Source organism: Dendropsophus ebraccatus, chromosome 5, assembly GCF_027789765.1.
Source record: "Dendropsophus ebraccatus isolate aDenEbr1 chromosome 5, aDenEbr1.pat, whole genome shotgun sequence".
NCBI classification, from domain to species: Eukaryota; Metazoa; Chordata; class Amphibia; order Anura; family Hylidae; genus Dendropsophus; species Dendropsophus ebraccatus.
This window is the reverse complement of record NC_091458.1, coordinates 8,963,671-8,978,961: the sequence shown is the minus strand read 5'-3', so window position 1 is coordinate 8,978,961 and position 15,291 is coordinate 8,963,671. Positions and strand designations below refer to the sequence as shown.

At 48.3% G+C, this 15,291-nt stretch overlaps 1 protein-coding gene across 1 annotated transcript in view; it reads left to right on the top strand.

Annotated features, from left to right (window-relative positions):
• Window positions 1-11,678, top strand: part of LOC138792252 (NACHT, LRR and PYD domains-containing protein 3-like) — a 48,728-nt gene extending 37,050 nt beyond the window's left edge. Inside the window, exons 7-8 of the mRNA XM_069969458.1 lie at window positions 5,252-5,422; window positions 11,243-11,678. Coding sequence (XP_069825559.1) covers window positions 5,252-5,422; window positions 11,243-11,330 — 259 coding nt within the window. The 3' untranslated portion in view covers window positions 11,331-11,678. The remainder of the gene's footprint in view (window positions 1-5,251; window positions 5,423-11,242) is intronic.
• Window positions 11,679-15,291: the final 3,613 nt, after the last annotated feature.

Genomic DNA, 15,291 nt, shown 5'->3' with positions numbered 1-15,291 from the left:
CTATGCCAGTCTCCATCCAGACACCCTCAGGGCAAGTTCTCCAGACTACTGCCCTCATCGACTCTGGCGCTGCTGGCAGTTTCATTTCTGCTTCGTTGGTCCAAAGATGGCGGCTACCCGTGATACAGCTAGCCCAACCCCGGTCTATCTCTTCGATCACGGGCGAGATTCTTACCGAAGCTGTGCACTGCCAGACTGAACCCCTAGTCCTCCAGGTGGGCGCCTTACATCAGGAGAGGATCTCCTTCTACGTCTTGCGCCATTCCTCTTCCGCCATCTTGCTGGGTCTTCCTTGGCTGCAATTACATACCCCTAAGCTGGACTGGAGAACTGGGGAGGTTCTCAGCTGGGGCCAGGACTGTCCAAATAGGTGTCTGAGACCTCCTCAACCCAAGTGCTCTACGAGGTCACCTGCTAATGCCAAGCCTTTGTCTGGTCTACCGCACGAATACCAAGACTTTATTGATGTCTTCTCGGCCAAGGAGGCAGACTCTCTACCACCTCATCGGTCCTATGATTGCCCTATAGACCTTCTTCCTGGAACTTCTCCCCCACGTGGTCGAATATACCCTCTCTCTGTGCCCGAGACGGAAGCCATGTCCTCCTACATCCGGGAGAACTTACAGAAGGGCTTCATCCGTAAATCCACGTCTCCCGCTGGCGCTGGATTTTTCTTTGTGCAGAAGAAGGACGGTTCCCTCCGCCGATGTATAGACTACCGGGGCTTAAATAAGGTGACTGTCAAGAACCGCTATCCTCTTCCGCTAATCCCAGAACTATTCGACCGTCTCCGTGGAGCTAGGATCTTCTCAAAGTTGGATCTCAGGGGAGCGTATAACCTGATCCGTATTCGTGAAGGAGACGAATGGAAGACCGCTTTCAACACCAGAGATGGGCACTACGAATATCTGGTCATGCCATTCGGCCTATGCAACGCCCCAGCGGTCTTCCAGGAATTCGTGAATGATTTATTCCGCGATCTCCTCTATGTCTGCGTCATTGTCTATCTTGACGACATCCTGGTCTTCTCCCACGACCAGCAGACACACGTGTCCCATGTACGACAGGTTCTACGGAGACTACGGGCCAACCGTTTGTATGCCAAGCTGGAGAAGTGCGTTTTCCATCAGCGCAGCCTGCCGTTTCTTGGATACATTGTCTCCGACCAGGGCCTACAGATGCATCCTGCCAAGCTCTCAGCTGTTCTCCAGTGGCCTCGTCCTGAGGGACTTAGAGCTATCCAACGATTCCTTGGATTTGCCAACTACTATCGGCAATTCATCCCTCACTTCTCTACCCTGGTTGCACCCATAGTGGCTCTCACAAAGAAGAAGGCGGATCCTAGACGCTGGCCTCCCGAGGCCGAACATGCCTTCAATAGCCTAAAGTCTGCCTTTGCCTCCGCTCCTGCTCTAGTTCGCCCGGATATCTCCAAGCCGTTTTCTCTTGAAGTTGATGCTTCCTCTGTGGGCGCCGGAGCAGTCCTCTCGCAAAGGGACACATCAGGCAAGACCAGAACCTGCGGGTTCTTTTCTAAGACTTTTTCCCCTGCCGAGAGGAACTATACTATAGGAGATCGGGAACTCCTGGCTATTAAGCTGGCACTGGAGGAGTGGCGTCATCTCCTAGAGGGGGCTAAACATCCCGTTAACATCTACACGGACCACAAGAACCTCCTCTACCTCCAATCGGCTCAACGCCTCAATCCCCGGCAGGCCAGGTGGTCCCTCTTCTTCTCTCGGTTCAACTTCACCATTCATTTCCGTCCAGCCGAGAAGAATATCAAGGCCGATGCGTTATCCCGAGCATCCGATGTTATGGGGCAAGAGGAATCTCCTCGACACATAATACCTCCCGATCGCCTAGTACCAGTTGCCACTTCTACTCTGCAGCAGTTGCCTCCCGGTAAGACTTATGTGCGCCCCGCACTCCGTAAACGCATCTTGAAATGGGGTCATTCCTCTATGGTGGCCGGGCATCCGGGAGTTCTAAAGACCGGGCAACTGATCTCCCGCCACTACTGGTGGCCTAGCCTACTCCAGGATGTCAAAGACTTTGTGGCGTCCTGTACCATCTGTGCCAGAAACAAGTCCTCTCATCAAAGACCTGCCGGCCTACTTCAGCCCTTGCCAGTTCCAGACCGCCCCTGGTGTCATATAGGCATGGACTTTGTCACAGACTTACCTCCATCTGCGGGTAACACAGTCATCTGGGTTGTCACGGACCGCTTCTCCAAGATGTCCCACTTCGTGGCTCTTCCTGGATTACCATCAGCCCCTCGCCTGGCCCAGCTGTTCTTTCAGCATATCTTCCGCCTCCATGGTCTTCCTCTTCATATAGTCTCTGACAGAGGCTCACAATTTGTCTCCAGATTCTGGCGTGCTCTCTGCTCTCAACTCCAAGTGAAGCTGGACTTCTCTTCGGCCTATCATCCCCAGACCAATGGGCAAGTGGAGAGGGTCAATCAGGTCCTTGGCAATTATCTTCGACATTTCGTCTCCGCTCGCCAGGACAACTGGTCCAGTCTGCTTCCTTGGGCAGAGTTTTCCTACAATCATCTGGACTCGAGCTCCACAGGCAAGTCACCCTTCTATGTGGTCTATGGACGTCACCCTCGTCCTCCTCTGCCTCTCTCTCCATCCTCTGAGGTCCCAGCCGTGGAGGAGTTGTTATCTGACCTAAAGTCAATCTGGGAACATACTCGACAATCTCTGCTCAAGGCATCTGTCCGCATGAAGGACCAGGCGGATAAGAGAAGAAGACCCGCTATGAATTTTCTCCCTGGTGACAAAGTCTGGCTCTCGGCCAAATATGTCCGACTCAAGATTCCCAGCTACAAGTTGGGTCCTCGATTCCTCGGTCCTTTCTCGGTGCTAAAACGCCTCAACCCTGTCACCTACAAACTCCGCCTACCCACTACGATGCGGATTCCAAACGCCTTCCATGTCTCCCTCTTAAAGCCAGTGGTCCTCAACCGGTTCTCCGATAAGGCTTCGCTCTCTGCTCCACAAGCCGTCTCTGATGACGTTTACATTGTCAAAGACATTCTGGCTATGAAAACTGTCAGAGGGAGACGATCCTTCCTAGTGGACTGGAAAGGATTTGGTCCTGAGGAGAGGTCCTGGGAACCCGAGGCTAACATCCTGGACCAAGACCTCATCAAGAGGTTCCTACAGGCCAGAAAGAGGGGGAGGCCAAAGGGGGGGGTACTGTCACGGCCGCGGCGGCGTCCCGTGCTCCGGGACGCCGCCGCGACTCCCCACTGCCCCATGCAGCAGCCGGTGTCCGTAGGCAGGGACCCGGCGCTGCTGTCACTTCGGCCCCGGGGGCGCCTTACCTCTCCACGCTCCTGTCCGTCGCTGTGCCGGCCGGCGCGCGCGTCCCCGCCTCCTAGGGCGTGCGCGCGCCGGCTGTCTCAGATTTAAAGGGGCAGTGCTCTCCTAATTGGTCCATGTGCACAATCACTCCCTATAAATTCCAGCCCTGCCCCACTACAGGTGTTGGAGCCTCTACATGCTTCCCATAGCGTTTGGCCCAGCTCCCTGTTGTTCCTGATTCCTGTCCGCTACCTGGTCCCTAGTCCTTGTTCCTGATTCCTGTCCACTACCTGGTCCCTAGTCCTTGTTCCTGGTTCCTGCTTCCCCGTTACTCTATTGCTCCTGTCTTCAGCCTGTCTCCTGCGGTCACGACTACAGACCTCTGCCACTACCATCTCCTGCCTACTGCTCCTGCCACGCCTCGCCTGCCATCACCAGCAACCAAGCCAGGGGTAGCGACCTAGGGGTCGCCTGCCGCAGCAAGTCCATCCCGCCTTGCGGCGGGCTCTGGTGAAAACCAGCGGCCCCTTAGACTCCGCTCCCTGGTGAGGTTAGTGCCATCGCTGGTGACGGTCCAGTGGATCCACTACTCCAGGCGTTACAATATGTCACTTATGAAAATATTAAAAAAACACACCATTTGTAACAACCGTCTAATATTTGGCCTTCAGACAACCAAAAAATAATTCAACTATCTAGCGATTAAGTCCAATTTTCATTTTCTACTACTTCTATCTGCTCTTTATGGGGAACTGTATTTGGGGCTGTCCATCTAGTATTTACTTTCTTATTATCTTAGGATAGATATATGTTTATCCCAGGCAGGTTTACTTTCTGTTATTGTAGATTTACCAACCACATCTGCTGGAAGTTTTATGCTTATAGATATTTTCCAGAAGGAAAAACAACATGTCTCTAAGGAACAGCCAGAAGTTATAGCCATTCGAGATGTTAAGGAAGCAATTCTAATTTCCCCTTCTCAGATGATTAAGAAGAATCCAAAAGCCTGAAGCCAATATTAGGGAGTAATAGACTAGAATCTGACTTTTAACTTCCTTTGTATAATCCCATTAAGAGTTAGCTCTGATAGAGAGGGATTGTCTCCAAAGTGGTGAACACCTCAGAACACACAGTGGGACAGATTGTTAACCTTTTGACCTTGGTAGAATGGTCACCCGCTTTGCAAGTATTTTTTTTCATACCTCAGCCAATAAAGCACTGACACAAGCCTTACTAGAAGACCCTCTCCCGCCGGATATATATATATATATATATATATATATATATATATATATATATATATATTGCCTGCCATATTTGAATTAACAAGATTCACTTTGACCATAGACTGTGTCAGAGTGTTTGATTCTTTTATGCATAGTCAATATGACAGCACTCTTGGGGTGCATCTATTTTACAGTCCTTGTCTAACTTTGGGATTTACGCGCCACAGCAGTCAGTGCCTAACTCCGACAACAATCTGGGATTCAATGTGCACAGTAGTGAACTAAACACTATATAGCAGCAAGTATTGCCCGGAAAATGGCAATTGGTTAAGATTTTATGCCTAACTTTCCCTTCCTTGCAGCTGCACCCTCTCCCTTCGTTACTTTGTACTGCAGTGACCCGTGACCCTGCTGTTATACAGTGGGGTTACATGTCCTATCTGGCCAATAACAGCCATATCCTTACTGGGCATGGCTTTGATGGCTGTGGAAATGCCAATAGCATAAAAGCTTGTTGATTGGCTGCTCAGCAGCTTTATTTCTAATCTTAACGCTTAAGTCCATATTCGGGTTTGGGGAACATAAGATAGAGATTAGGATAGAGATTTAGACAGAGACCCAGACTTTACAGTCCTGGACTGCTTATCCCTAGACATAACCTAACACTCCTTGGATGTGTCACCTGAGTCTTTTTTCTTATTCTTACAGTTTGGGTACTAATAACCTACCAGACACTTCCTGCCCCCAGTTGGCCTCTGTAATAAGGAATAACCCCTCCCTGAAGAAACTTGGCCTCTCTGGTAACCGTCTGTCCGGTCCTCACTTCAGGGACTTGGTGGAGGCTCTGTCCAGTCCAGACAGCAGGATAGAGACGTTACGGTGAGTACTAACTAATCATTGAATTCCATTCTTCTGTGACTACCTGGTGTGTGACAGAAAAATATGAATTAAAATTCAAAGTTTGCATAAAAGAAATAAAAAAATGAAACATTAAAATTTCACCTCCACCTAGCTTTGATTCCTGGGTGAATTCTTTGAGGTGTGCAGTTGTTTAAATGATGTCGGTATAGTGAGAGACTGCACCACACACACAAACGCACCTGGAAACGGGACCTCAGGTAGGGATAGCTCATGGGATCTCGCCTGTGGGTATATGACTGCTGTGTGGGGGTGCATACACCAGAGCAAAAGAATACTGGAACAAAATAGGAGAAATACGGAGTAGCACTCACCCAGGAGTTATCAGAGTGTTGTAGTCTTTATTTCATCCACAGGGAGCGGGGAGGTAAGAGGTACAGGCGCAGACACCTTGCTGGGTCAGCCGTTTCGGGGGGACACCCCCTTTGTCGACCAGATGATTACGTCATGGGAAGGACTGTTAAATAAACATAACAGTGTGCACGTGACATAATGATTTGTGTAACATAAAAACAATCTCAGGTATCAGACAAATATGCTCAAGTCATTGCGTTCATTAAGGCCAATAGGGCCAGTAGCATTTAAATGTGATATCCACACGGACTCTCTTTTCAGTAGGTTCTGATGCCTATCTGAACCATCTACGGGAGCATTAACCTTTTCAAGCCCTAAGAATCTCAGAGGCTGTATCTCCTTTGTGACCTGTTCTAACATGTTCTATGAGTCTAGGGACTCCTTTGCCGGTTTTGACTGAGCATACATGTTCCTTGAATCGGGTCCAGAGGGCTCTTTTGGTTTTTCCTATATAGAAAAGGTGGCAACTACAGGTGATTGCATAGACTATATAGCAAGATTTACATGTGATAAAGTCTCTTATCAGGAAGTCAACTCCCCCTAAAGAAATAAAGGCAACATTTAACATGAACAAACAATAGTTACACTGCCCGCATTTCTCATTGCCTTGCGGTAAGGAAGAAGCTAGCCAGTTTTGGGGGCCGGTACCTTTACTAGTAGAAGCCCTAGTATTATTAAGATGGTCGCCCAGGCTTTTGTTCTTCCTATAGGAGACACAGGGTTTGCGGGTGGCTATTTCCCTTAAGTCAGGGTCTTCCTCTAACAAGTGCCAGTGTCGAGCAATAGAATTCTTGAGCACTGAGTTCATCACTGTATTTTGAAAAATGAAATTAAAACGTCTTTCTGTATTTCTGCCACGTTGGGAGGGTTTTAGCAGGTCATGCCTATTGTGGGAATTGGCTCTCCTTTTAGCTTCTTCTATGACCTCAGAGGGATATCCTCTTTCTAAAAACCTTTTTTCCATCTCCAGAGCTTGCTGGGAATATTTTTCCTCAGTATTATTAACCCTGCGTAGCCTGAGCATTTGGCCATACGGGATGGCTTTTTTTTGTATGCTCAGGGATCGGAGCTCTGGAAGTGGAGGAGGGAGTTACAGGCGGTGGGTTTTCTGAATACGAGAGAAATCCATCTCTGGCTTCAACAAAAACATCCAAATATTCGAGGGAGTGACCCCTGAATTTGGATGTAAAGAACATGTTGACCTTATTGTTCAGGTTCAGGTTCAGGTATTCCACAAATTGTGTGAATTGTTGTTCTGTCCCTTGCCATACTATGAAGACATCATCGACAAAGCAGTAGTATGCCTTGATGTGCGATATATAAGGATTCTCAGTGGTGTTCACTAAATCGTATTCCATTTTGGCGAGGAACAAATTGGCATACGTAGAGGAGACCGGTGTGCCCATGGCAGTGCCAATCTCCTGCCGATGCCAACTACCCCGCACTGAAAGACGTTGTTAGTCAGTATGAAGAGAAGGGCTTCTCTAATAAATGCACATTGTTCCTCAGAATTGCCTCCCTGTGAGGCGAACCAGGACACTACCTCTACACCCGCATCATGTGGGATGCGGGTGTAGAGGCTCTCAACATCAATAGATGCCAAGGAAAACTCGTCAAGCCAGGGGGTGTCATCTAGTACCTGAAGGAATTGACTAGAGTCCTTCGGGTATGACTGTATACCTTTTAGAATGGGATTCAGGAGCCAGTCTAGGTATTTTGAAAGGCTTTCAGTGACTGAATTAATGGCTGACAGGATGGGGCGCCCAGGTGGTGCCTCCAATGACTTGTGTACTTTTGGCAGAAAGTACCTCCTGGGCACTCTGGGGGCTGTGGGAATGAGTTTCTCGGCAGTCTTCCTGTCTAAGGTCCCTAGTACTGTGTATTTGTTGAGCAGACTCCGAAGTCTTTCTTTTATATCTGGTGTAGGATCTTTGTTAAGAACAATATATGTAGATGGTTCAGATAGGCATCAGAACCTACTGAAAAGAGAGTCCGTGTGGATCTCACGTTTAAATGCTACTGGCCCTATTGGCCTTAATGAACGCAATGACTTGAGCGTACTTGTCTGATACCTGAGATTGTTTTTATGTTACACATATCATTATGTCACGTGCACACTGTTATGTTTATTTAACACTCCTTCCCTTCCCATGACGTAATCATCTGGTCGACAAAGGGGGTGTCCCCCCGAAACGGCTGTCCCAGCAAGGCTTCTGCGCCTGAACTTCTTACCTCCCCGCTCCCTGTGGATGAAATAAAGACAATAGAATCTATCGATGTAAGTATGGTACATCAAACCATCTATTGGAACAACCACCTTCACAATAAATTAGAAAAAAACTTATAGGGAGAAGGATGCACTTAAAATATAACTTTTAATTAGTATACATCAATAAAATATTCACACAGTGTTGTGTATATACAAAATCATTAGAAAAAATATATATCCAGTCTTAAATGTCAGTGGTGATAAGCACAACGGTGTCAAAGTTATAGGTCTACCCTGAGTCTACCAGTAGACAATACACGTACCACAATTTTTATAAGCAGACAAAAAGACTATAGCACCTGAAATGACCAACTACCCGGATGCAACCCACTGCTAGGCCAATGTCGCTAATTGCACAGAATTGGGAAGCCAGGTAATTGTAACGTCAGTCAAAATCACCAGATATTGTACCAAGTAACCACGTCCAACGCCTTTCAAAGACCTATGTCAGTCTTCTCATCAGGGGCCAAACGGTCGCAAAAGTCTGGTACAGTAGAGTTAGAAACAATCAGAGTGAACATATGTAGATAGTAACTTAAAAAAACATATGGCACTAGGGATGGTGCTTCCAGTGGGGACCAGGGGCAGCTTTTATGCTCACTATCCCAAGAGACAGCAGAGACTTGCAGGTGATGTGTCCAGATACTTGCAGTGGCTGGTACTGGACATATACCCGCTATGTCAGTTCACTGTAGTGTGAGTCTAACCGACCGTGTCAAAGCTTACTTAATAGTCCTCCCCCACGGGGAAAGCATCCCTGCATCCTGCAGTGGCACATTCTGAACTGACAGCGGGTATATGTCCAGTACCAGCCACTGCAAGTATCTGGACACATCACCTGCAAGTCTCTGCTGTCTCTTGGGATAGTGAGCATAAAAGCTGCCCCTGGTCCCCACTGGAAGCACCATCCCTAGTGCCATATGTTTTTTGATGTTACTATCTACATATGTTCACTCTGATTGTTTCTAACTCTACTGCACCAGACTTTTGCGACCGTTTGGCCCCTGATGAGAAGACTGACATAGGTTTTTGAAACGCGTTGTACGTGGTTACTTGGTACAATATCTGGTGATTTTGACTGACGTTACAATTACCTGGCTTCCCAATTCTGTGCAATTAGTGACATTGGCCTAGCAGTGGGTTGCATCCGGGTAGTTGGTCATTTCAGGTGCTATAGTCTTTTTGTCTGCTTATAAAAATTGTGGTACGTGTATTGTCTACTGGTAGACTCAGGGTGGACCTATAACTTTGACACCGTTGTGCTTATCACCACTGACATTTAAGACTGGATATATATTTTTCTAATGATTTTGTATATACACGACACTGTGTGAATATTTTATTGATGTATACTAATTAAAAGTTATATTTTAAGTGCATCCTTCTCCCTATAAGTTTTTTTCTGATGAAATAAAGACTACAACACGCTGATAACTCCTGGGTGAGTGCTACTCCGTATTCCTCCTATTTTGTTTAAATGATGTACCGCGGATTTCTTGCATTTAGGGATCTCAAATTGATTTTAAAAATGTACTAGTCCCTTACTTAGAAGGTTAGCAGGAGATTTTAATGAAAATTTCCAACTTGTACAGTGTCTGAAAAAGTAAAAGAACGTTTACCAAATCATGGCGACACAAATAAGGGTATGCTCACAAGAAGTAAAATCGGTGGAATCCCGTCTGCCTCAGTGTCCCATAGTGTGTCTATGGGAGCTCTTGCGTGCCTCCACTCCTGCAGTTCTCCACTCAAAGAATTGACTTGTCAATTCTTTGTGCGGGTAGCGGAGGGGCGCGAGACCTCCCATAGACACACTATGGGACACTGAGGCAGACGGGATTCCACCGATTTTACTCAGTGTGAGCATACCCAACGACATATTTAAAAAATAAGGGATTATTAAACTGTCGTTATAACTTTAAAAATCTAAATCAACAGGATGTGTTATAAAGCAAGTTTGCAATTTACATTCATTAATTTTTTTTTTTTATCATGCTTCAAAACAAAGCTATTTTTACTGTATCCAGGTCCAGTCTCCTGAAGGCTGATATATAACAGCTATACTTACTGTATCCAGGTCCAGTCTCCTGAAGGCTGCTATATAACAGCTATACTTACTGTATCCAGGTCCAGTCTCCTGAAGGCTGCTCTATAACAGCTATACTTACTGTATCCAGGTCCAGTCTCCTGAAGGCTGCTCTATAACAGCTATACTTACTGTATCTAGGTCCAGTCTCCTGAAGGCAGCTATATAACAGCTATACTTACTGTATCCAGGTCCAGTCTCCTGAAGGCAGCTATATAACAGTTATACTTACTGTATCCAGGTCCAGTCTCCTGAAGGCAGCTATATAACAGTCTGACTTACTGTATCCAGGTCCAGTCTCCTGAAGGCAGCTATATAACAGTTATACTTGCTGTATCCAGGTCCAGTCTCCTGAAGGTTGCTATATAACAGCTATACTTACTGTATCCAGGTCCAGTCTCCTGAAGGCTGCTATATAACAGCTGTACTTACTGAGTATGCAAAAGAGGAGTCCGTGGAGCCTCATTGAAGAGTCTCAAAACACAGGACTAGCCAGATATCCCTCCGGGAAGGACCCAGCCAAGTGGCAGCTCCTATTAGGAAACCACCAAATCCACCATATTAAGTGGCCCTATAAGTCAGTGTAATGACAAGGGATAAACCAAGGCTAGGTAACCATCCACAGACAGCTGTTTCGGGGTGTTGCCCCTCATCAGTGTGGAGCAGGATTCTGGCTAGGTGGGAGCAATGCCTAGTAGAGCCATAAGAGAAACAGATTGCTGAACTCAGGGAGAACAGCCAAGTGACAACAAGCTGTACTTACTGTATCCAGGTCCAGTCTCCTGAAGGCAGCTATACAACAGTTATACTTACTGTATCCAGGTCCAGTCTCCTGAGAGCTGCTATATAACAGCTATACTTACTGTATCCAGGTCCAGTCTCCTGAAGGCTGCTATATAACAGCTATACTTACTGTATCCAGGTCCAGTCTCCTGAAGGCTGCTATATAATGGCTGTACTTACTATATCCAGACTGCTATATGATGGACGGATAGGTGCTGTGATCTACGGGTAAATTTTCTTTGGTTCCAATCCTCTTTTGGAAATGAAATATAGTTGTTTGTTTCTGTTACAGAATTAAGAACAATGCATTGTCTATAGAGGAGAAGGAAGAAATAAAAAAGATGAAAAGAGACAAACCAAATATGAAGATAACTTACTGAACAAGAAGCTGGAAGTGATGAGCAGATGACAGAACTATTGATGATCAATACTACTTAAGAGGTCCAGGATTAAAGGGCTTATCCAAGATTAAAAACACACAACTACTTTCTTACAAAAACAGCGCCAGCCCTGTCCTCAGGTTGTGTGTGGCATTACAGTTCAGCTCCATTCACTTTAATCGAAATGATCTGCTAAAACACACCCAAACTGATAACAGGAGAGGTGCTGTTTCTGGAAGGAAGCAGACACAATTTTCCTAACCCTGGAAAACCCCTGTAAGTGGGTTTCTTGCTGTATTATGGGTAACATGACGTCTTGTATTATAATAAAGGTGATGTCCTAGGTCATACAGGAATGCTCTATCCCGGCCAATGATATGTCCAGTAACTAAACCCTGTATAATGCTCCTATCCCCAGGACTATGGGGGGAAGCAGTGATCTCCGGAGGAGAGGGTCCTGTATAATGCTCCTATCCCCAGGACTATGGGCTGTAGCAGTGATCTCCAGAGCAGAGGGTCCTGTATAATGCTCCTATCCCCAGGACTATGGGGTGTAGCAGTGATCTCCGGAGCAGAGGGTCCTGTATAATGCTCCTATCCCCAGGACTATGGGGTGTAGCAGTGATCTCTGGAGCAGAGGGTCCTGTATAATGCTCCTATCCCCAGGACTATGGGGTGTAGCAGTGATCTCTGGAGCAGAGGGTCCTGTATAATGCTTCTATCCCCAGGACTATGGGGGGCAGCAGTGATCTCCGGAGCAGAGGGTCCTGTATAATGCTCCTATCCCCAGGACTATGGGGTGTAGCAGTGATCTCCGGAGCAGAGGGTCCTATATAATGTTCCTATCCCCAGGACTATGAGGTGTAGCAGTGATCTCCGGAGCAGAGGGTCCTGTATAATGCTCCTATCCCCAGGACTATGGGGTGTAGCAGTGATCTCCGGAGCAGAGGGTCCTGTATAATGCTCCTATCCCCAGGACTATGGGCAGTAGCAGTGATCTCCGGAGCAGAGGGTCCTGTATAATGCTCCTATCCCCAGGACTATGGGGTGTAGCAGTGATCTCTGGAGCAGGGGGTCCTGTATAATGCTCCTATCCCCAGGACTATGGGGGGTAGCAGTGATCTCCGGAGCAGAGGGTCCTGTATAATGCTCCTATCCCCAGGACTATGGGGTGTAGCAGTGATCTCCGGAGCACAGGGTCCTGTATAATGCTCCTATCCCCAGGACTATGAGGTGTAGCAGTGATCTCTGGAGCAGAGGGTCCTGTATAATGCTCCTATCCCCAGGACTATGGGGTGTAGCAGTGATCTCCGGAGCAGAGGGTCCTGTATAATGCTCCTATCCCCAGGACTATGGGGTGTAGCAGTGATCTCCGGAGCAGAGGGTCCTGTATAATGCTCCTATCCCCGGGACTATGGGGTGTAGTAGTGATCTCCGGAGCAGAGGGTCCTGTATAATGCTCCTATCCCCAGGACTGTGGGGTGTAGCAGTGATCTCCGGAGCAGGGGGTCCTGTATAATGCTCCTATCCCCAGGACTATGGGGTGTAGCAGTGATCTCCGGAGCAGAGGACCCTGTATAATGCTCCTATCCCCAGGACTATGGGGTGTAGCAGTGATCTCCGGAGCAGAGGGTCCTGTATATCCTTCCTATCCCCAGGACTATGGGGTGTAGCAGTGATCTCCGGAGCAGAGGGTCCTGTATATCCCTCCTATCCCCAGGACTATGGGGTGTAGCAGTGATCTCCGGAGCAGAGGGTCCTGTATAATGCTCCTATCCCCCGGACTATGGGATGCAGCAGTGATCTCCGGAGCAGAGTGTCCTGTATAATGCTCCTATCCCCAGGACTATGGGGTGTAGCAGTGATCTCCGGAGCAGAGGGTCCTGTATAATGCTCCTATCCCCAGGACTATGGGGTGTAGCAGTGATCTCCGGAGCAGAGGGTCCTGTATAATGCTCCTATCCCCAGGACTATGGGGTGTAGCAGTGATCTCCGGAGCAGAGGGTCCTGTATAATGCTCCTATCCCCAGGACTATGGGGTGTAGCAGTGATCTCAGGAGCAGAGGTTCCTGTATAATGCTCCTATCCCCAGGACTATGGGGTGTAGCAGTGATCTCCGGAGCAGAGGGTCCTGTATAATGCTCCTATCCCCAGGACTATGGGGTGTAGAGTGATCTCCGGAGCAGAGGTTCCTGTATAATGCTCCTATCCCCAGGACTATGGGGTGTAGCAGTGATCTCCGGAGCAGAGAGTCCTGTATAATGCTCCTATCCCCAGGACTATGGGGTGTAGCAGTGATCTCCGGAGCAGAGAGTCCTGTATATCCCTCCTATCCCCAGGACTATGGGGTGTAGCAGTGATCTCCGGAGCAGAAGGTCCTGTATAATGCTCCTATCCCCAGGACTATGAAGTGTAGCAGTGATCTCCGGAGCAGAGGACCCTGTATAATGCTCCTATCCCCAGGACTATGAAGTGTAGCAGTGATCTCCGGAGCAGAGGGTCCTGTATAATGCTCCTATCCCCAGGACTATGGGGTGTAGCAGTGATCTCCGGAGCAGAAGGTCCTGTATAATACTCCTATCCCCAGGACTATGGGGTGTAGCAGTGATCTCCGGAGCAGAGGGTCCTGTATAATGCTCCTATCCCCAGGACTATGGGCAGTAGCAGTGATCTCCGGAGCAGAGGGTCCTGTATAATGCTCCTATCTCCAGGACTATGGGGTGTAGCAGTGATCTCCGGAGCAGAGGGTCCTGTATAATGCTCCTATCCCCAGGACTATGGGGTGTAGCAGTGATCTCCGGAGCAGAGGGTCCTGTATAATGCTCCTATCCCCAGGACTATGGGGTGTAGCAGTGATCTCCGGAGCAGAGGGTCCTGTATAATACTCCTATCCCCAGGACTATGGGATGTAGCAGTGATCTCCGGAGCAGAGGGTCCTGTATAATGCTCCTATCCCCAGGACTATGGGGTGTAGCAGTGATCTCCGGAGCAGAGGGTCCTGTATAATGCTCCTATCCCCAGGACTATGGGGTGTAGCAGTGATCTCCGGAGCAGAGGGTCCTGTATAATGCTCCTATCCACAGGACTATGGGCTGTAGCAGTGATCTCCGGAGCAGAGGGTCCTGTATAATGCTCCTATCCCCAGGACTATGGGCTGTAGCAGTGATCTCCGGAGCAGAGGGTCCTGTATAATGCTCCTATCCCCAGGACTATGGGCTGTAGCAGTGATCTCCGGAGCAGAGGGTCCTGTATAATGCTCCTATCCCCAGGACTATGGAGTGTAGCAGTGATCTCCGGAGCAGAGGGTCCTGTATAATGCTCCTATCCCCAGGACTATGAGGTGTAGCAGTGATCTCCGGAGCAGAGAGCCCTGTATAATGCTCCTATCCCCAGGACTATGGGGTGTAGCAGTGATCTCCGGAGCAGAGGTTCCTGTATAATGCTCCTATCCCCAGGACTATGGGGTGTAGCAGTGATCTCCGGAGCAGAGGGTCCTGTATAATGCTCCTATCCCCAGGACTATGGGGTGTAGCAGTGACCTCCGGAGCAGAGAGTCCTGTATAATGCTCCTATCCCCAGGACTATGGCGTGTAGCAGTGATCTCCGGAGCAGAGGGTCCTGTATAATGCTCCTATCCCCAGGACTATGGGGTGTAGCAGTGATCTCCGGAGCAGAGGGTCCTGTATAATGCTCCTATCCCCAGGACTATGAGGTGTAGCAGTGATCTCCGGAGCAGAGGGTCCTGTATAATGCTATCCCCATGACTATGGGGTGTAGCAGTGATCTCCGGAGCAGAGGGTCCTGTATAATGCTCCTATCCCCAGGACTATGGGGGGCAGCAGTGATCTCCGGAGCAGAGGGTCCTGTATAATGCTCCTATCCCCAGGACTATGGGGTGTAGCAGTGATCTCCGGAGCAGAGGATCCTGTATAATGCTCCTATCCCCAGGACTATGGGGTAA